The 25101-nt window shown below is 42.1% G+C and overlaps 1 protein-coding gene and 1 long non-coding RNA gene across 4 annotated transcripts in view; one reads left to right on the forward strand and one right to left on the reverse strand.

The window, feature by feature from the left end:
• LOC141732043 (uncharacterized) overlaps nt 1-21321 on the forward strand; it is a 36621-nt gene extending 15300 nt beyond the window's left edge. Inside the window, exons 3-6 of one of the 2 annotated variants that reach the window (XR_012583939.1) lie at nt 14924-15249; nt 15840-15922; nt 16581-16755; nt 20215-21321. This is a non-coding gene — a long non-coding RNA (uncharacterized LOC141732043). The remainder of the gene's footprint in view (nt 1-14923; nt 15250-15839; nt 15923-16580; nt 16756-20214) is intronic. The other variant, XR_012583940.1, reaches the window with a different exon arrangement.
• Nucleotides 1-25101, reverse strand: part of TMCO4 (transmembrane and coiled-coil domains 4) — a 42221-nt gene that overhangs the window by 15708 nt on the left and 1412 nt on the right. For both annotated transcript variants that reach the window (XM_074560328.1, XM_074560329.1), the window contains exons 2-12: nt 22337-22521; nt 21592-21766; nt 16981-17008; nt 14895-15027; nt 11546-11643; nt 10695-10838; nt 10058-10177; nt 7849-8013; nt 7161-7297; nt 5626-5710; nt 2347-2464 (exon numbers count right to left, since the gene is read on the reverse strand). In XM_074560328.1, coding sequence (XP_074416429.1) covers nt 2347-2464; nt 5626-5710; nt 7161-7297; nt 7849-8013; nt 10058-10177; nt 10695-10838; nt 11546-11643; nt 14895-15027; nt 16981-17008; nt 21592-21766; nt 22337-22515 — 1382 coding nt within the window. In that variant the 5' untranslated portion in view covers nt 22516-22521. The remainder of the gene's footprint in view (nt 1-2346; nt 2465-5625; nt 5711-7160; nt 7298-7848; nt 8014-10057; nt 10178-10694; nt 10839-11545; nt 11644-14894; nt 15028-16980; nt 17009-21591; nt 21767-22336; nt 22522-25101) is intronic.

The following is a 25101-nucleotide window of genomic DNA, read 5'->3' on the forward strand; positions in this document are numbered from 1 at the left end:
CACTGTGACAGTTTCAGGGTAGACTATAGCACGATGAGAGAAGGCGATGTGTCCTTTGGAAATACATAATCTCTTCTCCGGCGCTGAGCAACAGCATAAAACCCAGGCACCTAAATGCCACTACACTCTATAGAGTAGATTTAAGTGGGATGCAAGTGGTATTTGCACTCAGGCATGGGTTCTTTCAAAAGCTGAGCAAGTCTAACTAATTTGGGAAAGGTTTCCCAGTAGGAATTTGTAACCCTGCTGTGAAATCAGACGGGACAGCTCTGACAGCTGGCTTTCACTCTCCATGTCCTTTCAGACTTCAAAGCCAAAGGAGACAAGCTACAGCGGACTGAAGCTCAACAAATTGGGCCCAGATCTGATCTTGCAGGAGTTTTATTCAATGTAATTCATCTGACCTAAATAGAGCTACTCCTAATGTGACAGAACGAGGCCACAATTTGTATAAGCGAGACCAGAGAAAACAGAATCAGGTGGGGTCTTACCACAAAATGTTTGTATAATCCTTCTCTCATATCTAATATCCTCACATAAATTCTCAATATCTCTGAGTTACCCCCTCTACTGCCCCTCGTTGCCAACTGAGTAACCCTCAAATTCAGCATCTGAGGGCAAAGTAGAGAACCAGCGTAGTGGAATATTTCCTGACAGTCTCCGCACCTGCTTCTTCCTATTTGTGAGCAACAAGCTACAATTTCTACATCATTATTCATTTAACATTCAAGACATGGGCTTGCTAAAGCAGAGACTAACCAAATTACTGCAGACACAGAGGTACAAACACACATACTATTTTATTCCAACAGCACATGCAGGCTTTGAAACTATAACGAGATCAGAGTGTGGGTTTTTTTATATTATAGAAAAGGAATACACTGAGCTTTTTGCAGTGAAATGGGTTTTTGTGTAACACAGGGAGGAATGGTATTTGCCAGGGCAAATTCAGTTATATGCAACAATTGCTATCATTTATGGCTTCTTGGTGGAACACAGAAGCACTCCCAAGGAGGCAGAAATTGGTTTTTCTTTATGTCACATGAAGAAATACTCTAACTGGTGTGCACATCCAGCATCCATCAAAACTCCTGCGATCCAAAAAGGAGAAAAGCAACAATTTTCAGCCTAACTGACAGATGGGATTAATAATTTGTTGTTTTAATCTTGAATGCTTTTAATTCTTTTATTTAGTTCTTCTTTGTAAATTAACATACTATGTTAGATGCAAGGTAATAGAGAACTTCCTCATCTCGTATGTATTATGTAGGCATACATACGTATCTGTGTATGGGAAGTACCAACCGCATTTTCAACTGTCCTTGACCTGGGGGCTCATGGCTTTGTAAGCTGTCTTGACTTGCAGTTACATGTTCTTTGCTAATCTTCTTCCCTAGTTATTTCTCAATTTATTTTGCCATGCTCTTAGTCTTTCTTGCTTCATTCCTTTGTTTTAATTTCCTCTCTTCCAATTGCGCTGGTAAGCAGTGTTCTTTTCACAATTATCTTCCAATACACAGTCATTAGATTTGATACTGTCACTTGAATTCTTAATAGCTTTTATAAGATTGCTTCAGCTGTTTTGTGCCTCTGAATCTCCCTCTTCTCACCCAGCAGCTCCCACAACTCTGCATAGCGGTTGTCTGTGCAGTTTTGAAAGGCTGATATTTGGTTTCTCTCTATTCTTTCACATCCTTAGGAAATTTGCTACAGCTATTCTAGCTATACTTCCTTTGTAAGTAAAACACCTTGTTCATGTGGACTATCTTGACCAGAAACTGAGTCTACATATAAAAAAAATCTTCAATTTGCTTTAGCTCCTTCCATTGCAATTTTCACATCTTGTTCCCTATAAGCAGCCCCTAGTGAATTGTATCTCAAAGCTTTGATAGATTTTAATTCAAGTTCTTTAACTGTCAGTGAACTTAACGCCTGTATTTATAGTCCTTTACATAAAGCTGACATTTAAAAGGGCCTTAGAATGTGTCACATTATGCACACAAACACACTGACCCAGCCGTAAGCTGCCAGGGTGATATAACACAGCCACTGTATGAACAGGACTCAGCACCTCAGGCTTCCAGTGTAACTGCGCATCGCAAACAGCCGAGAGCTGGAGACAGAGGAGCCTTCAACTGCCTCCTGAAGACTGTCATCTCCAATTAATCCAAGGGAGAGACCTCCGGAGGGAAGAGGCTCTGGCACTGCTGTCTCTGGCACTACTGCATCAACGTACCTACCAGCTGAACAAATATTCACTTACACAATGTTTAAAAGGGATAAATGTACAAAAACATTCCAAAGTGACATGCGGATAATGAAGCAGGGGACTGAGCGCGTACAGACCTGCAATAGCCGTTTATGATCCTGCCCGACACCACTTTTGTGATAGCTTTCCAGTACTTGGCTTCTCCTTCCACTGGAGCTCCCAGTAAGACCACATCTTCAATGATCCCTTGGGAGTCTATTAAGATGAAAGCAGAAAAGCTCAGATTTAGAAGATGCATCAGAAAATATAAAAAAGAGGGAGAAGTGGCCTGACCTCTGTCCAGAAAGATGCAGTTCAAGCAGCAAATCAGTGGAAAGTTCTTTCCACAGACGCATTGATCTGGGTTTGTAGAACTGAACTATTACGCTTTGAAACAAGTGAAAGGGACTGGTGTTCCACATAGTGAGCAAATGTCGTCATATATTAAGCACAATAACCAGTCCTTAGAGGTGAGTTCATAAAAAACATGACCTGTGCACGCAATAGGAACCCTCCAGATTCTTAATATTGATTGGGAACTAGCAACAGTAACGGCATTTGCCAACACAAAGTGATAATCTATCAAACTGGTTTGATTTTCTTGAAGGGTACTTTAACCTGAATGCCCAGGGCACAATTTGCTGAAAAGGAATGTTGACTTTTAAGTGCAATAAATCTTCCTCTCTTATCAGACAGCTGCAGCTGGGAAATTTCAGTAGAAATAATGATTGAATGAGAAATATCGGGCAGCTCTGCTACTTTCCTAAACTCTCAAACAATATATTAATATATGTTCATAAATCTTCTTTATAAAGAGAGATCAAGTACCTCATGCCACAGTAGTTAAATGAAATTCACAGCAGCGCACATCTTGGGAGACTCATGGACATAGAATGCCAAATCCATACTCTCCACCTGCAGGAGACCGGCATTCGCAAGACGTGAGCTAAACCATTCTCGGGCTGGCGTTTGCAGTTTGTAAAATAATACGCTGAAGTTTGTGTGGAAGTGAAAGTGAGAATGACTGCATACCACATCGAGTTATGACGGAGAGGTGCTGCCTGGCTAGACTTTTTAAATGTAAATCAATCGGTTTCCTTTCCCTAATAGCAGTAAAAGACTCGGAGCTGCCTGCAGCGCCTGCATCTTTCTCTGCGGTGTAAATCCCAGCGCCTGACAACAAACCAAAAGAGCTCTTGTGGTACTATTTCTTATTGCAAAGCAAATTTTGCACCAATCAAGAGAACAGCAAAGAGCAATTCAATTTTGTTAGTGTAATCTGTGAGCAATAAAGTCCTGTTCCCATAATCATGGGCAATGAAAAAGAAACCCAGAGCCTTGCGAACGGGGAGCTCGTTCCAACCAAGGTACTAAATTCCCTGGCCACAGTGTGAGCCAACTGAATAAACAAACAGCTAATTCATCAGGATCCCGAACATTTGGGCAAGGTATTGAGAGCTTTTGTTTCTCCAGTCCTTTGTACAGCTTATTTCTTGCTCAGAACAAAAATGTTCAGCCCTGCCTGAAAAATAGTCATTTTCTTCAGATGCTGACAGAGGGGAATGGAAACCTGAGAACAGACCACTGGCCTATGTAGCTGCTGACGCTCCAGATAAATTGAATGTATTTCACTGTTCGCAAATCTTTTATATGATGAAGAATAATAAAGTCTGCACAGCAGGAAAGTAAAAAAAAAAATAATAATTTCATTAGTTTACATTAGTTTACAGTTCTTATTTACTAAAATGCATGGGAATTGTGATGAAGAAATCAGACCAATGATCTTCCCATGTAGTAACGTGTCTCCGACGGGTCATTACTACATCTTCTGCTATAATGTCATTTTCTGGAAACCTACTAAGCTTTGGCTTCCAAAGTCATTTGTGATGAAGTATCCCACAGGTTATTTAATTGCTTTGCAGAAGAGTATTTTCTTGTAACAGAATTTGAGTTTCTGCCATGGTGTTTCACTGGATAATCCATGATTAGTTATTTGTCCTCAGAAACGCCACGGGCATGTGGATACAAAAGGCCTGCATGACTAGGCCTTGTATTTCTTTTGTGTGAGACATCCAAGTCCAAACCCAAATCAGTCTCAGATGTCCCAGGTCCCAGCTCCATTCCTTCTGTGGCTTGCGCTGGAACGCGCATGTGAGGAACGCCTTGGCAATCTGCGCTAAACATGCTGCTTTTCATCTCGCAAACAGCTCAGCTTTCATAATTTAATTAAGGAACTGAAAAATTAGTGTACAGTGGGGAGCTGCTACGATACATAATTACGATGTTTAGATTTCTTTAGAATGGCAGCCAACCTTAAAGACCCCTAATGATTTCCTTTCACGTATTACTTAGCTACGGTCCCATGTTATTCCAGCGAGAGACTGCAGACCATTAAATAAAAGCCTGAAAATATCTCAGCCCCTGGCATTCCTAGGACACAAAAAGAGTAGATCTAGGGCCAGATTAGGATCTGGGTTCTGGCTTCAGTGTAACTCCATTAGAATCATTCTGGATTTGATTAGATTTATTTTGAGAACAGAATTCCTGCATTTGAGGACTTCCATATTATAGCAGAAGTGAAGTTCTGGTACACAGCTGTCAACAGAAAAAATGCTGACCTTCTCCACCCTCACTTGACTCTATTCCCACCTTCTTGGACTTTATGGAACGTTTGCCTTTATAAAGCTCCTTCTTTATCAGCGACTCTCTGTGAGGCTAAACAGTTAATGAAATAAATTAGCTTACATAGGGGGGAAGGCAGGCTGCACGCACACACTCTCTACTGACTCAACTCCAAGATGCAATTTACATCAACTGATCATAATGATTTTATTCTTTTTCTAAATTAAAAATAGAATCTATTAATAAACAGAACCACAACGGGTAATAAACTGACAGATGGTTTTATACTTGACTTTGGGGAAAAATTACCATGAAAATAGCAGATGACAGTGGCATTTCAGTGACTTAAATGGAAGGGAGGACTCAGGGAATCAGATACAATAGCTACAGAGAGCTTCCAATAAAGGCAAAGCATCCTCTGCCAAGATCATAGTGGCGCGTGGGCAGCTCACAGACTGATCTAGCAGTCGAATGTCACAAAATGTCAAGTTGTTGTTTACAGACTGGAGACCAAACTGACACACTGGAGCACCTCGACTGAAGACAGCGGATTTAATCCACTGAACTGATTGAAACAACAGAAGAATGCATCCAAGGATGCTCCAAATGCATTTCAAAACCACTTTTTTTAAGGTTTCTGTCCTATCCTAAAAGACTCAAGCTCTGTTCCAGAAGAACTCGTCCTCTTGGAAGAAAAACTTCTCTACCAGCAGTAAGGAAAATAAAGGAGAAAAAGGTTAGAAGGTGAACTTTACCTTTTTCTTGAGCCATCTCCTGCAGGCAGAAGTAAATGACTCTTGCACCCAGACTGAAGCCAATCAGTGTGACAGGTCGCTTGCCCTAAGGAAGAAGGAAAGGAGAAAACGCCATCAAATACTGTTCTAGACCTAGAAAGAGAGACTGGCCACAGGATCCCCGAGACCCTGATTTGCAAAGCATTTATGCTTGTGCGTGATCTATTAAGCATTTGAGCAATTTGGTTGATTTCAAAGGGATTATGTATCCTCAAAGTTCAATATTGAGAATTCTGCATATCTGAATATTCTCTATTTTTTGATACTCAGGAAATCAATTGAAAGAATCTAATGATCAGAAGTTACAACAAAACAGATGTTTCAGACAGAAACAAAACAGACGCTGTCATTGTTTTTGACATTTCCAAATGAAAGCCTAATGCAAGGAGCAAAATTTTCCTAGAAATGTTTCAATAAACAGAAGAAGCAGCTGTAATACAAAAATACTGACCACTTCTGGACTTAAGACTGAATGGCAGCAGCACTGTGTGGCTGTTACAAAAAACGATGTGGGGTAAGCTTTTATTTTGAGTAGCCTAATAAGATTTTCTATAAGATCAAAGGGAGCCTAATCTCAACAACAATGAAAAGTGGTCTTTGCATTAACCAGGGAGCAGGTGTGCGATGGGCTCCCTAGACATCACGCTAACCAGTTTGAGATGCTCGAGCACATTGGAATGTGTGTTACAATAGCGAATGCTTAAAAGGCAGTAACAAATGCCCCTGAGCAAAACAAAGGGCTTGTATGAAATAAAGTTTATTGCCTTTCCTGGGATTGTATTTTTATGAGAAATCAAGTTTGTTTCTCTACTCTGTTGTTTCACATTGTTATTTATGGCTCTGGACCATTGGGCTCCTCTATAACAGATACGGGACTAGCCTGTGAGATGAACACGTGGGCAGCAGAAATCAGCCTCCCTCCATGCCAGGGGCAGCCCAGCAAATAACGGCAGGCTTTTAGGGGCAGAAGAGTCTTTAGCAAGCCTTTTTAGGGAGGCTTAATAACTTCTGTCACTTCTTTCAGGTACCAGCCCATTCCACTTCTCTGCAGCAAAACTGGGGTGCATCTGCCACTGCGCAGTCTTCTCTTGCGTTGTTTTGCTAGTGCCTCTTAATTATCAGTGAACGTTTTTAACACTCAGTATTCTCTGTTCTCAAATTTCCACTAGGTGAGTTGGCCTGGCTGTGACATGGTCAAGCCACTAGTCATTTATGACCCAGATTTCTTCTTCTTCCATTTAGAAAAGCTTTAGGTTAAATGGAACAAATCTTAACAGGAATTCTCTGATTCACTGGGGACTTCCTATTTTTCCTCAATGAACCAGACACATGCTGGTCACCTTCATGCATAATTTTTTTAATTTTTCAGTTTATTATTCATTTTCTTCTCCCTGGAAAGATCCCACTTGATAGTGAACTAGCATAGCTATAAAACTTAACCTCCGTGGGGCAAATCCCTTCCAGACATTATTCCTGGGTAATTTCCAGCCGATTACCTGCCGTCGACTGAGCAGGATGTGTGCTAGGTGTTTGCCTACTTCAGCAGACCGATGGAGACACACTCCCCAGGGGTTGTCAATGACACTGGCAACAGTCAAGAGGGAAGCTGGCCAAGTCAAGGCCGTCACAATACCTGCAACGCACAAAGCAAACAGCACGGCATAGTCACAAATCTGGGCTGCTCTTAGGAAACATCAAAAGCAAGACGGTTCACTGAAGTTAAAAGCTAAACCTAGGACCTTTTGTCATTTCCAGTTCTTCTTTCTCAAGAGCTGATCTGAGAAATGTTTTGCTAGACTGAAGATAAGAAAGAATCTGATGTTCTGATATGGAGGCAAACAGACGCTATACATGAATGTAACCTGCATGTTCGAAAGTTCATGTAAAGAAGTAAAACGCAGTGTAATGACATAGAGAAATAAACGCAGTCATGTGTGAAGGAAGGTGTTTCCAGCTGTAATTTTAAAAGAATGAGTCAATGACAAAGAGGCACAGCAATCCAGGAAAGCAAATCTAAGTTACAGGTGTGGCAGAGAAGGTTCTCAGGCCAGTTCTGCAGGGCGGTGCCAAGGGAGATGCCTTCTCAGAAATCTTCCTTGTTTAGGAAAGCTCCTTTAAACAGACACCAACAGCGAAACTGCACAAAAGCCACTCAAGCAGATCTGAGACGATTTCGCTTCTTACCTGATAAGACAGTGAATTTTAGGGCTTCTTGAGCCATCATGTTCACAAACCCATTCAGCAGGGAATCTAAGGCGTTGCCAAGCTCCATCAAGTACTTGGATTCCCAGGCCAGACAGTACTGCTCACTCGACTGCAACATGCTGCTCCACGGTGCGGTGAAGCTCCCTGAGAAAGGTTGCAAAGATGGAATTCATGTCCAGAGAAAACACAACAACTTGTCTTGGCAAGATGAGTCCAACAAAGAATCAGAAAAGAAGCTGCACTGGAACGTACTGATACACTGTGATAATCAGGAATCATTTAAAAATACCGTTAGATTTAGACTCCGTGTTTCACGATAAATTTGGGGTTTGTAAATAATGCCACAGTTTTAGCCGCCTTGGCAAAGAGTCTTCAGTGTGGACAGGCTCAGACTTCATGACCCACTCAACTGCCTCAGAGACTGCCAAGACAGATGGACATTAACACTAATTATGTTAGGTATTAAGGACATTCCTCTTATCATCAGACGTCAGGCCAAGCTCTGCAGCTCCACCTTCTCATCAGACCAAAGGAGGCCTGTCCTGAGAAAGACGAAGTGCTGAATGGCTGCGCAGACTAACTTCAGTGGGACCAGAGAAATGGAAAATATGTTAGATCTTGTCAAAAAATCTATCACAGAGCATCTTCCCAGCACTTCAGTCAGGTGGGCAAGGACTGCATTAATGGTTCTGTCTGAAAACGAGGAATCTGCATTTCCAGGTCCAGACTGAGATTATTTTTACTTTGCAATCTAGCCTAGTTAGCCACTTGAGTTTAATTTTTTCCCTCCAGATGCTAATCAAAAGCAGTGCCCAGATGTTTGAGAGATAATGGAAAATTTACACTCTGCAAGCCTAATTTTTGGCTGAAAGAACAAATTTCAAGCCATACTCTCTCTCCTGTTTGCTGTGTAGCTTGTACTAAGTGGCCAGGAGGGGCCTGGCGATGCTATTAATGGCAGATGAACTCAGAAGGGCAGAGCAGAATTTTCATTTTAATTAACTAAAACCCTTCCCACACTGCTCCTTCCCCAACCAGTGCAGGGCAGGCTGAGGCAGCTGCTGACCAAAGTGGCACGAGAGAGCCCCATGCCAGATCACACCCCAATATACTGTCAGAGTTGTGATTGTACAGATGGGCAGCTAGTGGAAGCTCAAAAATCAGAAGGTAACAAATTCCATAAAAATCCTATCCTCAGTCCCTCTGTTTTAAGGAGTCATGAAAGTGTGCAAATAGATAGACATAGCCGTAAGGAGGAAAACAGATGACAATTCTAGTTTTGCTTTTTCAAACATTATAGCAGATTGCTAGTTATGGAAGAAGAATGCGTGTCATTTATAACTCCCTTTTAAGGGCAAACAGACACAAAAAGGTTCCTGAAGGGACACACTTGTCTTTGTAAGAGTGCCTGGGAGCCCTCCAACCCCACGGATTTGGACCCGTTGGCAAGCAGACAATGAGAAAAGCCAAAGCACCATACTGCAAAGTGAAAATAACCTTACTCTGACAGCAAGCTGCAACCTAACAAGCAACAGGACAGAGACATCCTTCTGCATTAATGATATCCAGTATTAATTATGATGCTTCTGAATAAATTGGCAGCTGTTCAGTCAGGTTGCTGAACACATCAGCAGACAGTTGACATATTTTATATGACAAGCTATACTGTAAACTAAAACACTACAGACCTTTCAAGGTTGCTGCCTCTAAGTTCACCTCCTGAGTGCTGTGCTTAACAGGATTTACTTGACAGAACTTTCTTGCCAATAAACCTCATTAGTTGGCAGATACTGAGAACAAAAGAAGACACTATTTTCTGTTAATTGCTGGAAGATAAACATAAGGTCTCAGAGATAGGTGAGACACTTTGTACTACTGCTGGAAATCATCCACCCCAAACAGACCTTTCCTAGCAAAACCAGACAGCATTTATTAACAGAAACAATCTGCTATGATTACTATTAATCCTACTGTCACTATTAGCAATTTACTGCCCTCTCTCTTTCCTCTGTTTTGATTGAGATTGCAGATTGGGTTACAAAATCTCATGCTGAGAGTCGATCTGTTTTAGTCACCGGGCCGTGCAAGTGTGGGGAAGACCCAGTGCTACGAGAGCACAACCACTGCCTGGAGTGGAACAGAGACATGGCTTTCCAGGCTCCTCTCCGTTTCCTCATCTTGTTCTTACCATATTTGCCAGTGCACAGCCATCCAGTAATTGCTATGGTGATATGAAGCTGCTTGCCTTCAGTAAGTGGGAGGAATTCAAACTCTTCTATGGCTCCCACACGCTTCTTCATCTTGTATCCTACACACAGCAAGGCAGAAACACGAGTTTCAGAAATCGCACAGCAAGGACAGACTCTGCTAACAGTGGAAGTTCATAAGAAATTACTTGGGTAATTTGCATAGGGTTTTTTTCCTTTCCAAAACCCTCAGCAAGTCCATGCATGAATCCATGTATTACTTAAAGCTTGGTATGGAGCCAACATGATCCTTCTGAGCTCGTGTGATCTGAGGGAATCCCAGCAGAAGGCTTTTTTGCTGCAGACCAGACATCAGCTCTAACAGCCACAGCTCTCCATGGCAGCATCTTTCTAATCCAAAGCAGTAAGCTTTCATTTCCTTCGTTAGCTGCATACCAAACTTGGTCATCAGGGACTGCACAGTATCTTAATCAGCATTGAAATAAAAATTTCACAGTTGTAAGATTACACCTCAAATGCCTTCCCTTGCTCTGCAGAGCTGAGTTAAGTCATTAGCTCTGCATTTGCGGACCTGATCCTGTCCCTCAGTAGCTGAGAAATGTGCAGTCACTCTCTTACCAGTAAGACCAGCTCCAGCTGCTCCGAAAAGCGATGCCATGACAGCAATTCCAGCAGTGGAACCTAAAGCAGCTGCTCCAGCACTTCCAATGATAGTAGCAGCTCCCGCAGCAACCAGAGGGGCAGCAAGACCCCCCGTCAAGCCTGAAGATGCAACAAGTGAGATCACCAGTCTGTTATCACTTACAAAAACCAGGCAGTCATTTCCCTGGGCTGTGCGAGTACTGCTAATGCTGCTGAAAGAGTACAAAATGATGGTCTTTCTTGCATCACCAATAAAGGGGCTTTTTGAGACCCTCCCCAGGCCCTGAATCTCTGCACAGATTCTTTGACCACTAAAAATTAAGAATAATTTAAAAGTCAAAGGAAGAATGTGTGGTAGACGGGGGTGAGCTATGCCCTATTTGCTTAGGAAACCTTGATCTAGTCTCACGCTATTCTGAATTTAGAGGTGAAGATCTGATCCTCTTATAACACAGAACCCAGAGCAGAAGAGGAGAAAACATTTTTAAGGGTGACAGCTTCAGTTCGCTATTTCCTCCAGCCACACTGGAATAACTTTTCCAGGTACTTCTTTCAGTTTTATTTTCATGTGGCTGAAACTTTTCTTGGATTTGAGGTTCCTTTTGTTGGGTTTTATCTTTTGCTTGGGGTGGTTTTTTGGTATCTGAAGTGACATACTACCTACAGCCTGGCAAAGAAAAGCAGTGAACACTTTAGAATTAGAGGTTGGGCTAAAAGGTATGATGGCTTCTGTTGCTGAATGTGTAATTCAGACAGCCGCTCCTCTGCCCCTAGTACCATGCCTGCAATTGAGGAGCACGTCTCCCAAATGCCTAGGGCAGCCTCACCGATCACTGTTCCGCCCCCAACAGTTGCCAGACCGATCAGCAGGTATCTCTTCAGCTTTCTTCTTCTTTCTTTCTTTTTTCTTGATACTTCTGCAGTTCTGGGGGGAGGTGGAAAGAAGCACAGAAACTGATGAAAAAGCTTGACAGATAACAGTGCTGCATCAGAATGTGCTTTTATTCTCCTCAGTTTAATTTCTCTACGGGGAACAGTAAAAAGTAACATGCAGGTGCGGACTGTGACAACACACTCAGATTTATGAGCATGGACATAAACCCACAGATTTAAATGGAAACGATTTAATTGCTGACAAAAGCCAACAGATGTTACTTACTTGGAAACCCTTCCTAATAGGGCTGAAGCTTGTAAAAAAAAAAGAAACAAAAAGTCAAAAGTATTTCAATAACTTTATACTGCCTATGTGTCCTAAAAAAACACAAGAAAGCTAAGTGGAAACAGGAAAAAGTGTTTGAAACAAAAGGCAACGGGGGTACTTTGTGCTAACAAAGAGATGGAATTAAACTATTTTCCAACAGCAGTGTTTATATTGAGCCGCCTTCTAATTGCACGTCATGATATAATAATATAATATGTATTTAACAGTCATTAGTTCATTTGTCTGTGTGCATTTAAGTTACATGTCAACAAGCTTATCAGAAAAAGGTGAATAAACCTAAAAGGGACAAATATAACTTATTAGGCACGACTTTTGGGTTCTCTCCGCTGTCTTTGGTTTCTCTCTGACAAGAAATACTTCCTACTTCAGAGGAAAGTGCGAGAAACGGAAGATACTGGAATAAATTGTTTACAGAGGAAGGTTCCTTCTAGCCTGCTTACGCAGCAGTTAATCTGGGCCTTGAAACATGAGAATTTATCTTGCTTCCAAACTTGGATATTTTCCCTCTTAATCCTAGCCTAATTGTGGATTTTCATTATCCATATAATTGCCTAATCCTTCCTGGAATCCCCTAAGTGCACTGTAATTTTGATAAAGACAATTTTAGATGAGTCCCAAACAATATGCAGCTTTGTAAAACACAGCAGGAGGAGAATGAAGCACAGTGGGCGAAATCCCTGCGTCGCTGAAGCCAATGGCAGAACTCCCACTGACTTGCATGGCACGGAGGCTTTGTCTCCACAGAGATCCTCAGAAAAAACATCGTGTATTACCTTCTGCAGCTGCAAACATAACTGGTTGCAGAGAACAACAGTGCAGCCTGCCACGGCTACCTCTTCAGCAAGTGCTGTACGACCAGGTTCACTTTCTACAACACCATGGTTGAAGCGGTATTCGGATGGGCCCTAGTTTGTGCCTGCAGTCACCAATCTGAATGAGATTGCTTGGCATTGGAAAAAATTGCTCCTGGCGTTCTTTAAACAAGTGCTGCAGTGTAACTGTTAATACTTAAGTGGGCAATATCTAGCAATTTCTGTTCTACATAGCGGTTCATCAGCTTTTATAGTCAATGTACTGTTGTCTCAGGCTGAAAATAATGACGCAGAGAGAGCTGAAATATGGCTAACCTGGCTTTAGTTGCAATAATGAGCAATTTGACTTATGTGGGTAGAAAGATAGTTTGCAGGTAAAGCCTGCCTGAAGATGCAGTAAGTAAAACTACTGTCATGAGAACTTTTACCTGTCATTGCTTTCCTTCCGTAGCTGCTAGCAACTGCTTTTGACAGTTGCTTTCCTAATAGCTTCTGCATTACAATTATCACTTGATTACCAGACTGCTTTTTATCCACTACGGTAATTAACTGCCTCTTCTGGAACTTCTCTGCCCTCAGTGATCTTGGATGTGCAGCTTCTTGCCTGAACCACAAATTATGTTCAGAGGGATTTTATAGGTGGAATGACAGATCATTTTCCAGTGATGAAAAGTGGCAGAAGTACGTGTTAGCAAGCAACTGACATCATGTTTTCCAGTTTCTTACAGAACTATGTACAAAAGAGAGATTCACACCTGCAAGTCAGAACATGTTTGGTGCTAGTAATATGGATTTAAGTGTTCGGAGCATTGTTCTGCAGATGATTGTACATTTAACCTTGCAGGTTCTGGGCCACAGGCCAACAAAATCCACAGCAGCAAAGGCAGGAGCAAAACCTTCTGTGAACAAATATCAGGAAAAAAAGCCTACACAGAAGCTGCCAAACCCCTGTTTGGTTGTTACTCTTCCAAAACCTCTTGCAGTGGATGGTCAAAGCTGGAAGCATCCTAAGCAGGTGTTAATGTATTCCCTGCCCCAGAAGTCTGTGAGGTCCAAGTGGTGACAGGTTTATACTCTGCTTCCTTCCCCTAACTTTAAAACAAACAAAGGGCCACCAGTTCCCCACAAATCTCAGCCTTGTGCCACAAGCAACAGTGAAACAGTCCCCATTAATACCAACCATTGCTCCTGCATGCCAAATGGTGTCCTCTTTAGCAGTCCATGATCTTTGAGATTATTTTGACTTTCCCTTTTTACAGTGCGCTATAAAGTTAAGCTTTGTTTAAATAAAGCTATAACAGAAAGATTCCCGTCACAAGCTGGGCCCCACAGTAACGTCTGAACTGTACTGTGTCAGGGACGTTGATTAAAGCCTTTATTAGCACTCAGGTTAATCTCATAACCTGTTTGCTGAGTTGACAGATAAAAACATTAAACGGTCCCTTGAAAGTCCACTATGGACATGTTTACTGCCTTACATATTGCTAAACCTTCACACAATTCCTGCCTGATAACTGGAATATAAAAATAGTACATTTCTTATAGATACCAACATTTTGGCTGTTTCACATCTCAGGCCTGGTGATTAAGAGAATTAATCTTATATTAATAATGCATAATTAGGAGTCAGGTCCGTAAGTATCTAAAGATGCAGACCGTTGCCCTCAGAGATCTACCTTCAGTAGGAGTTAGACAGCTGTCTCTTAAAGAGGATACAGAGAAGGACAGATCCATAGAAAATCAGCAGCTGAGGATCTAATCCTGAAATTTATAGGAACTTCAAGTTCTATCTGAAGAATATTGGGCCAAGAGATGAGAGACGCAAGATCTTTGTGATGTATTTAAGCATAATCTACAGTCTAGGAGGGGCAACTGGAACAAGGAAATGAGGCAGTTCAATGCGGAGTGGCCTTTACCAGCTTGCAAGGTTGGGTCTCAACTCCGATTTTAAGAGTGCTGATCTTTCCTGCTTAGTGCAGCCAAAGTGCTGTGAGGGCTCTGCAACCCTAATCAAGCCATAAATGATTAAGCTAAGAGCCACGGGGAGAATGATCAGACTGGACTTAGGCACAAGTAATTACTGCTAAGCTTTCAAGTACTGGCAGTGTTTTTTCATCCCATAGTCAACCCAAATGTTCTTACTCTGACTCTTCTTCTTTTTGTTCCTTCAGGCTCTCAAGCAGAGATTCCTCCAGGACTTCCAGCTCCTCCAAGGGGATTCTCAGCAGCCAGATGATGTGGCAGATCAACACCCTCGCTCGAGCATCATAATACCCTTAAACAGAGGGAAGCCCAGGAAATCAATCAGTTTTCATCGCACTAGATTAAATAGCGAGCGGTGAGCCCAGCTGTGATAGAGGACCACGTCACACACAAGCATAGCTCCTTCCCTCCAGCCCTCTTCATCTTCCATTTACTTAAGACAACTCCTACTATCTAGAGAAGAGTGAGATAAATGGAAAATCCTTCTTCCCTGCGAATAGAGTCACTACACCAGGTAATTGCCCCTACGACAGAAAAAGGATCTCAAATCCTTCGGTCTTCATCCTCTGTGATAGAGGCCTTTTGGCTCTGGATAGGCTGCATCTTTCTTCTCAACAGAGAAATGCTGCAGCAAGTCCTAATTGGAAATCTCAAATATATATATATACGGGTAACACCACACAGTACACCTCAACTATGCACCAATGCAAGATACGGTATTTTCTCAAAATGCACCTCCATGCTAAAGCTTTATATTCAATTCATCTTGTTGGCAGCAGGAGGGATTCTGGAGTTTAAGACTACACACCAGCTCACCTAGCAGCATTGCTGACAATTTATTGCATTGATACCTCACTGCTGGAGATGCAGGAGCGGACAGTGCACTCGGACAACACACGATAGGAGAAATAATTATTCCTGAGCTTATAAGCAGGTGTTCTTAAAGAAAAGACATTTTAAATGTAATAGAGTTAAAATTATTTTTGTGCCCACTCTTGCTTTTTTAACGTGTTTCTCTCAGTAGCACCTGCTGCTTCCTGATGGTAGGCTTTTGAAAAGGGTTCTTGGTGCGCTCTGGGATGAAAAATGCAATTGCTTTTCTAGGGGTGGGTGAAGATACCAGCAAGACCCAACTACATACTCTGATACCCGCTGCACGTAGATCAAATATGGCATTTGGCAATCTAGTAAGTTTATTTATTTATTACCATCATTACCAAGATACCAGACTACTTCGGTAGGCTTTAATGACGCCACTTTTAAGGTTTGTGCCTAGTTGAGAAATAAGGATAGTATTTATCTTCACTTCATCCCCAATATGTGTCACATCTTGCAAGCCCCAGCAGGTGTTTTAACGAGCAGCCTTCTTGCTTCCTGTCTGCTAATGCACAACTTAGCTTTTTACTTAGCCAGCTTGGCAGAAAGTCAGCGAGGCCTGAAAATATATTTCTTTTAAATTCCAGCTTAGCAAAATAAGGAGTTTTGCAATAACTGACTTGTCAATTTTCCATTAAAAATAAAGGAAGCACAAAAATGGTACTTTGTTTTGCAGTGAAACAGGCTAATCAGCCACCAGTGAGTTCTTTCCTGTGAGAACATGTTAAAACACAGAGATTTAAAAAATGCAAGTAGTGATATAAAATAGGCTTCTTTTAGAAATGAACATTTTGCTAAGTAGGCAGTCTTTATTTCATTAATTTTATCAGGCTAATCCATGTTAAGGACTGTAAACCAGAAAATTGTTTTATGCCCAATATAATATATGAGTAAAATCACATTTATTTATAATAGACTTCACAGAACACTCTGGAATTTACTCCCTGAATATTTTTTTTTCCTTTTTAGGCAACAAGTGATCTGCAGAAAATTTGCTAGGCTGAGATTTTCATAGCAGCTTCACTGCCTTCCTGAAGGAAGAGTTGCCTCCTCCCCTGAAACACTGCAGAAAAAACACCCCAGTATTTCACTTACGACATTTTCTACCATCACATATAATTGTATGCCCATATACGACGTGAAGGTAAGGAGGTGAACAGCTGTTCAATTTTTAATAGGTATTATTAATCATTCCTAATACAATAGTTGCCTTTCCTGTAGTGGACGCAGGGAAGGAGTGTACTGCTTTTGCTATAAAGGAAGCTAAGATAGAATAGGATGGTACCTTGAGCTTTTTGAGCATTTTAAAGTATCAGATGGTAACTCATCTACGTTATTCTTACAAAGAACAAATGTTAGGTAAACTTACCATCTCTAAGAGAGAAGGCTAGAAGGTCCTAAAAAGAGAAAAAAAAGAATATTCAAGTTAAAACTGATGATGTATGCCTGGAGGTATCAAAATGGAGGCATGAAAAACCGTTGGATGACGATTTAATGACTGCAGCATGTCAGTTCTTAAAGATGGGAAACCAGCAAGCTACAACTCAGCAAGACAGCACAGAGCAAAGCCAGATGCTTCCAGGACAAAATTCTCCATATGCAGGTACAAATGGCTGGAGAAAAGTAGATTATGCTTGGTATATGCTGAAGTATCCCTTATTTTTTGTTATTAGTGATCCTGTTGACCTGAAAGCACCATGGTTACACCAGACTTCAAAGTTTGGAGAAACGGGGCTCTAGTCCTCCCACCACTCTAATGCCTTCTGCTCGCTAAAAAGTCATATATACTCATATTTTCAAAATAAGCAACAGGTTTGAATGCTACTCAAAATGGACCAGTGGCCCCTATTTTCTTTGGCATGCTGGGAATTCATAGCTCTAGGCGGTAAGGCTGAACTGGTATGAAGTTCTCTTGGATTAAGTGCTCAAAAATAGAAAACTCGGAATTTATGGACATCTGTCAAGCTTGAGGGACTTGACTTCTGTGTTGGCTCTTCACCGTAAAAAAAAATGGAAAAACAGATCAATCCGATAGATGGTTTCTATGGGCAAATCCAAGAAAAAAAGAGGCCAGTGTTTTTACTACTGTGTTCTCTTTTATTGTCAGTGGATAAATTTTAAGTTCTTTACAACACTAAGCCCTAGCTCAGTCTAGCTACTTCCTTCTCCTGCACACAAATAAAGCACAGCTGAATTTTACAGGGAATCCTTCGGCCCTTTGGGAACACAAAAAATGCAGCCGAAGATGTAGGATGCTGCCAAAGAGTTTATGATTATTAGTCCCGTAAGCTCCTAAGCAAAATTTGTATCGTAAAAACATCCCTAATCTTTTTCCTACTGCATGAGAAGCATAGAACGGAGAACAAGCCATCCTTAACCAACTCCTACTATAAGAGGGGCAAACTGTAGATATTATCCAGGCAAAAGTAAGTGCCTGGACTCTGAATATTCTTTTATCATGGGAAAAGTCTGCTATTTCACAAAGGAGAAGAGAGCTTTTGCATAAGACTGGGGAAGCCAAAGGAGTAGGGCAGCTGAACTCCCACCTATGGGTGCTTTTTCACAAGGTATAGCCCCAAAACCTTCGCTCCACTGCTGCCCAGTGTTTTCACACACACCTCTGTTGCTGAATATCTGGGTGGTTGTTCCCATCCACAGAGAAAGCCGCCTTCTTCTTGCCTGTCCTGCAGGTCCTAAGCAGATAAGCATTTCCTGAAGGTATCTGTTCGGCTGGGCTCTGCACAAAGCTGTCACCACTGCTCCTTCATCCTGGATCCCAATGGCCAGAGCACTCACACAAAAAGAGGAAGGTCCTGGTTTGCTATCTCCAGTGTGTGAATAACCCTTTTAATTTAAGTTAGTCACTGAATCAGAGCTCTTCTGTGCCCCCAATCACCACACTGCAAAAAAAAAGGGCTCCTTTTTAGCTTCAGCTACGATTAGTATTCTGTGCACGCACACACACTGCAGACTGCTCCCCAGGGTGGTTGGTGGGATGTGGGAATTGGAAACATTAATCCCCACAGGCAGAGGGAGGTACATAACTCTGGTTTCCCAGAGCCCGAGTACTGTAACTACCCAAGTATTAGATATAGGGGCACCATCATCTCTCCCCTGGTTGCAGTTTTGTGAGGAAGGGTTGGCTTAGCAGTGTCAAAGCCCAGCAGAAGGTCCTGGGCTGGGAGTCTCAAGCAGAAAACTGACCAAGCAAAGAGCCTGAAGTCTAGAATAAGGTGAAGCTTGTGGCCTTGCTGCCATCGTTTTCCATGGAAGCAGCCTCTTGAACAAGGTACTGGTTTGTGCAGAGCCCATTTGCAGGCAATAAATTCTCCCTGTGTGTTGCAAAGGGGGCTGCGGGTGTTGACTCAGGTCCTGTATGATATGTCCAATATCGTCTGTGGCACCTAATATCAAATAACCTCTTTTAAAAATCTGGTGTAGGCATTTACATACGTGCATTTCAAAAGCTGAGGGATGGAATCAGGTAATCAGGTGACAAACTGGAACTACTTTTTTTATTGCATCTGTGCCAGTTAGCATTTTCAGCTATTTCTAATTGGTTTAGGCTTTGCACGTACTGCTGTGCAGTCACCTGGAATCCAATCAGCATTGATTAGATTAGTTCACGAGTAGTTTGTTTTCCTCCTTTAAGCAGCAGTTATTATATTTCTGTCTGATTTTGAAGTTGGTGTTCTGAATCTCTATGCACAAGACTACCCACCCATGTGATTGAGAAACCTTACAAACAAAGAGAAGCAATCTTTATTCAGAGTCTTTGCCAGCTTTTTATGAATTGCTGCAAGTTCAAAACCCATTTCCTCAACAACAGGGAGCATCCAATCCACATCACAGTGGATGTGTGTAGAAAAAAAACCAGGAAAACAGGCATTCTAAGTATATTCAGAGCAAAAAAAACTTATTCATAATAAGAACTTTCAACATTTTCTGACCTATCACCACTTCTTCACCTTTTTTTGTTGCAGTGCTTTCTCATACCACACCCACAGCCTGTGTGTTATGACTGTTATCCTTAAAGGATTCAGTTAACCAACATTTGCCTGTACTAGTCACCTGCAATGAATACAAACAAATATAAAAATCCATAATCCTCAAATTCTTATTGAATCAATGGTGAGCTCTCCTCTAATCTCCTGACCTCACGTATCATCCCTTCAGCACTGCTGCAAAAATGCAGGCACTAGTGCCGACAGGACCCTGCCACTGAACAAACTGAGCAATTGAGGTGTGCACTTGTTAAATAAACAGTAAATGTTGCGTCAGTAGCAACTGAATACAAAGCAAAAGCACCATAAAGCAACGTATTAAGAATTTACAGAGCTTTGTCCTGTAGCTTGTTTATTTTCAGGTAAGAAGGAAAAAGCTGATCTCAGCTTGATACATTGAAGTTTCCCGCATGTTGGTCTGCTTTCCCAAAGACACCGTGCAAGACTGCTGCCTTGCTCCACAAAAGCCTTTGATTTTATCTTTCCTTGCCCATATTACGTGATTCCATAAGGTACTGATGTTGTGGCATTACACTGATAGCTATTCCTGATCTTTGCTTTCAACTAATCAAAGAATTCTGTATTCCATCTGAATCCAGGTGCCTCAATTCTCTGCCTCAGAGCAAAATACCGCATGCTCACACTGATCGAGGGAAGCTTTTGTAAAAGCACAAGGAGACCTTCTGCAACATAAGCTCGCAAAAAGTACAAGCTAAACTTCCACAAAATTTCACCCTTAATTGACTCAGCATCGATGCAGGAAGACTTGCCTAATTCTAGAGAATCCATCCTGAAGCAGAGAAAAAGAGGGAAACGACCCAGGAACTACCAAGCCATCTAGACGCAGGAAGAACTGAGTATGGATTTATTGATTTTGAGCAAACAACATCAAAACTGGTGCTCTTTTTTTAGAATAGCTGGCCTAACTTATTAATTAAGTTTAAGATTGTCTGTCACTGTACTCATACTGTTATAGGACTTTGGGCATTGTAACGTTTGGATGTTTGGTGCAGATCCTCTGAGGCCTTTTATGGACTTACTAGAAGACACAAAAGATGGCTGAGATAATGGGAGCTGGTCATGATGACCAACAAAGTTCACTCCTATCATATCTTTACTTACACAGCCTTGTTCTCGCATCTGCTGTTCTCTTGGGCCATTGCTAAAGGTGAGTATGTGATAACTATTACTCAATATCAGAGTACTGTCTGCACGCAGGATGCCTCACTATTTCCTCGTGCACGGTATAGAGCAAAGGGTGTGAGGTGACAGTGGCCACGTTAAGCCTGGCACCAGCAGCAGCCTACCCCGCTCTTCGCCCTGCACAGCATAATGTGAGCCTGGATGAGGAGATACCCTCCCCAGCAAAGGTGAATGCCACCAAAATGCTTCGCCTCTGTTATCTTCACGTCAGCTTTTACATCAGAACATGACAGAGTAGCGCCAGTCTCACTAATACTTTCTCAGTGAAAGAAAATAAAGTCACAGTAACTTATTTCCTTTCGGCCAAAGCTGACTCTGGAAAAAAGACTCTGGAAATTGTGCTATTTGGAGCATGTACCTAGAGGTGTTCTGTATTACAGGTATGATGAAAGGGCTTTGAAACAAATGAAAATCAGGTCTATCACATTCAGCATTTCACCAAAATCTGTAGAACGCATATATGAATCAAAACCACTGCAATAATACAGTCAAAGTAAAAAGTTTGACAGTTCTCTGTTCTGTAGAGCAAAGGCACCAAAGACACAAAACATTAATTCAGCAGACAGTAACATGCCTCACGTTCACCACTTCCATGAGCTGTTAATGGATAGAGAGACTGCCAGGCACCCACACAGCTGCTCAGAAATATATGCATATCAGAAATATTGATTTGCTTCCCTGACTGTACAAACAGAATTTCGGTTGCAGACAGACACGTGCGACAAATCTCTTTAACAAAAGCAAACAAGGGCGAGGGGAGCATACGAACTTACCTGGGTAATGGCAACGGGGTTTTCTTTCACAATGGGATCCTTCAGCAATATCTGCGCAAAAGTTTCTGTGCCCTCACCTCCTAAGCCACTAGCAAATGCTGTCATGGCAGGTAAGACAGCATCGGGCAGGTCCAGCCACTTCACAAAGCCCTCAATGAATTCCGTCCTGAAGGAGCTGTAAGGCAACAGTAGCAGTTAAGGCTCCGTAACTGGATATTTTTGCAAAGTTTGAGTGGCCCCTGCTTTCAGATGTTGATCTGTCCTGTTCACACAAAAATCAAAGCATGGTAAGAAGTCAGCAGGTGGTGAGCTGCTACACAAGCTGGCTAAACAAACAAGCAAGCGATCTGAATGGGGACAGCCCTGTCTTCAATTCATGCTTTGAAGTCTGCAGTATTAAGGGCTGCAATTTGTGCTGAAGTATAAAAGTCTTAAAGGTGTAAGAGAGAAGGTCAATGCAATTAAGAAAACACCTAACATCAAGGTGTCCTTTGCCTTTCAACGGGCTTCAGAGCAACACCGACACAGAGACAGCAGGAAAATGTCAACACCAGCAATCAGTCTGCAGGGCTTCTAAGCTCTTTGGTTTTGTGTCACCTTCCCTAATCTGAGTATTCATCATCGTGAAAAAACCCAACACCAGAAGGATACTCCACTCCCCTAACTTCAGAAGACCCCCCCCCCCAGAGTCTCATACCAGCTCCATCCACCCCCTTTGCTCACCCCTAGCTACCCCTTGTAGTACCTTTGCTCTTCTTCAGGGAACAGCCATGCCAGGGATATCCCACAAAGTGCTGCGTAAGCAAATCTTCCCGCTTCACCCAGCCGCTGGCCCAGAAGCACACATGGTTCCTTTTCACCTGCCTCTTCAGCTCCTCTATGCTGTTTCGAAGCCCAGCCTTTCCACTTCTCTTCTGCTGCCATTTTTACCTGCAAATTCGAAGAGGAAAAGGCAGGAGAAAAAAACAAACCAACAAACGGTTGGAAACCAGGAAGTAAGGAGACAAATTGCCTTTGTTTTTCCACTGTTACGCTTGCTTTTGGGTATTAAGTCAAGTCCGTCAAGATACAGCTTGTGTCTCCCCCCCTACATGGTGCTGTGACCAAAGAAAACAACAGGAGACTTTCTGTTCACCAGTTCTCAAATGTTTTGCACAAAATGAGACAAAAATACTTCACATAGCAAAAGGAGAAGCCCCCTTCAAGATGCAAAGAGACTGGGCTCCGCTCAGGCATATCATTCACATGTTTACCACAAAAATAATATGTAAAATAAAAGCTCTGCACCTGGTGCAGGGACCAGTACAGCTGCCTGGGAAATAATTTGCCTCTCTCATCCTCAACCCAGATTGCTCCTCTGTTCATTTTGCTGGCGGCATTAAGAAAGTTGGGTCCAGCTGCAGCCTCTGATGAGGAGAACTTTTAACAGGTCCTGTGGACATTGCTAAGCTTTGCTTGTAACGTTCTCTCCTCTATACAACCTGCCACAGCTTTTTCCCTAAACATAAGATCCCTGTGCCACACAGACCTTGAGCTGGGCCAAAATACTGTTTTTTCTGAGCGTAGATGTGCACACTTCCAACTGAACAGCTTACAACTGCTCCTTGGAGCTCCCCTGATTATACAAGCAACTAACGGAGATGACTGACATCAGGCAGAAGGGACAACAGCTCATTTCACAATTCAATGTGGGTAACAATCTGCTCCGACGCTCGCTCACATCACCTGAAATTTCTACTGACTTCAGCAAGATTCAGTCAGTTTCTAAGGGGCCCAAACCACCTATTTCATTATATACATTCTATTTAAATGCTTCCTTTCTTCTGAACCCTGTAGAAAGTAGCTAAATAGGAACTAGGAGCCTATACTGAACAAAGTACTGTATCTCAGAGGACGTAGACACCACTTATGGGACAGTTTTACAGTCCTAGAAGAAAGAAATGCAGCACAGGAGCAGCTGTTTATTAAAGATACTTTATTATCTGCATGCCATCTAGCACGGTCTTCCAGGAAGGGTGTCTGTCACGCCTTCCTGCTCAGAAATTTATTAGACTTGATTCATATTTCTCAAGGCTTGCACTATTTAACTGCTGATGTATAAGTGCAAGGAAAACTCATCACTCAAGGGCCGATGGTTATCGTAACTCGCACCTCTCTCCCTGGGAGAGCTCAGTTCCCTGCAACATGTTATCTCCTCATGCCATCCAGCTTGAGCACACAGGTCTAAGGCATCTTGGTCCGTTTCCATGGAAACATCACATTCCAGCAACATGGGAGCACAAAGTCCGCAGGAATAAATAAACTCTGTTATTTCCGTACCAACTACAGAAGGGAAGGGCCAGCTTACACTTCTCTGGGGAGACTGGGCGCCTGGGATCAATCCTGGCCCCGGCCAGCCCGCTCTGGTACCAACCTCAACACGCAGCAGCATTTACACTTGCTGAATCGCAGCTGTGAAGGTGGCACGAGACGCGTCTCCATGCCTTCCAGGACTTTCTTACAAAATCCCAAGATTGCTTTATTACCCTAGGAGCTACAAAATTTTCATTTGCACCCCCAAAATCCTTGTCACGTCACTCACCAGGCTCTGATCTTCCTAAAACATCCAGACTTACGGACCAATTTACCCAGAAATAATCTAACGCTTAAAGTTTCAGTAACTTTACAATTAGTTGGAATGTCTACTCACCTCTGGACACAGATTTATTTGCCTATTATAGGAGATAGCATTAAAAATAAAATCCCCTTCACTCCTGTGATAGATTTATTGATTTGTTAACACAGGCTCATATGAAAAGTGCAGCAGCTAAAAATGACCCAGAAGCAGTACAACTTGCCAGTACAACTTTAACTTTGTTTCATAGTAAATAAATAGATGTGAGCAATTACAGAGCGACACCATAGTAGCTTCTTGCATGCAACTTTATTGCTGTTATGCAACAAATAATTCATAATGCTAAACATCTAGAATACCCTGAGAAAGATTTTGAAAGACTCTGCTCTGGAGATGCTCTGATCAGTACGCTCGATGTGTGTCCCTCAACACGGATACCTATTTCTTCATAAATAGCTAGGAAAAAATGGGCTTGGATTTTCAGACGTGCAGCATAAAAAAATGGCAAGGTGTGATATAAATGCGCCATCCCCAGAAACATGCGAGGCCAGGTTGGATGGGGCTCTGGGCAACCTGATCTAGTTGAAGATGTCCCTGCTTATGGCAGGGATTTGGACTAGATGGCCTTTAAAGGCCCCTTCCAACCCAAAATTATTCTAGTCTAGTCTAGTCTAGTCTAATGATCTAGTAAAGAAAACTTGGGCCACAAAGTTTTGCCACTAAATCCAAGATGAGGGAATTGAGAGCTAGAATATATCCCGAAAGATATTTACAGCTTGCAGCGCTGGAATTCACATCTCTGCCTCACACAATGTGATTCAGCAATCAATAGCATTGCCATAATCTGAACTGTCACTTGAAAGAGAAATTTTTTATCACTTCCAGTGCTCACTTTT

This window comes from Larus michahellis, chromosome 16, assembly GCF_964199755.1.
Source record: "Larus michahellis chromosome 16, bLarMic1.1, whole genome shotgun sequence".
Lineage (NCBI taxonomy): Eukaryota > Metazoa > Chordata > Aves > Charadriiformes > Laridae > Larus > Larus michahellis.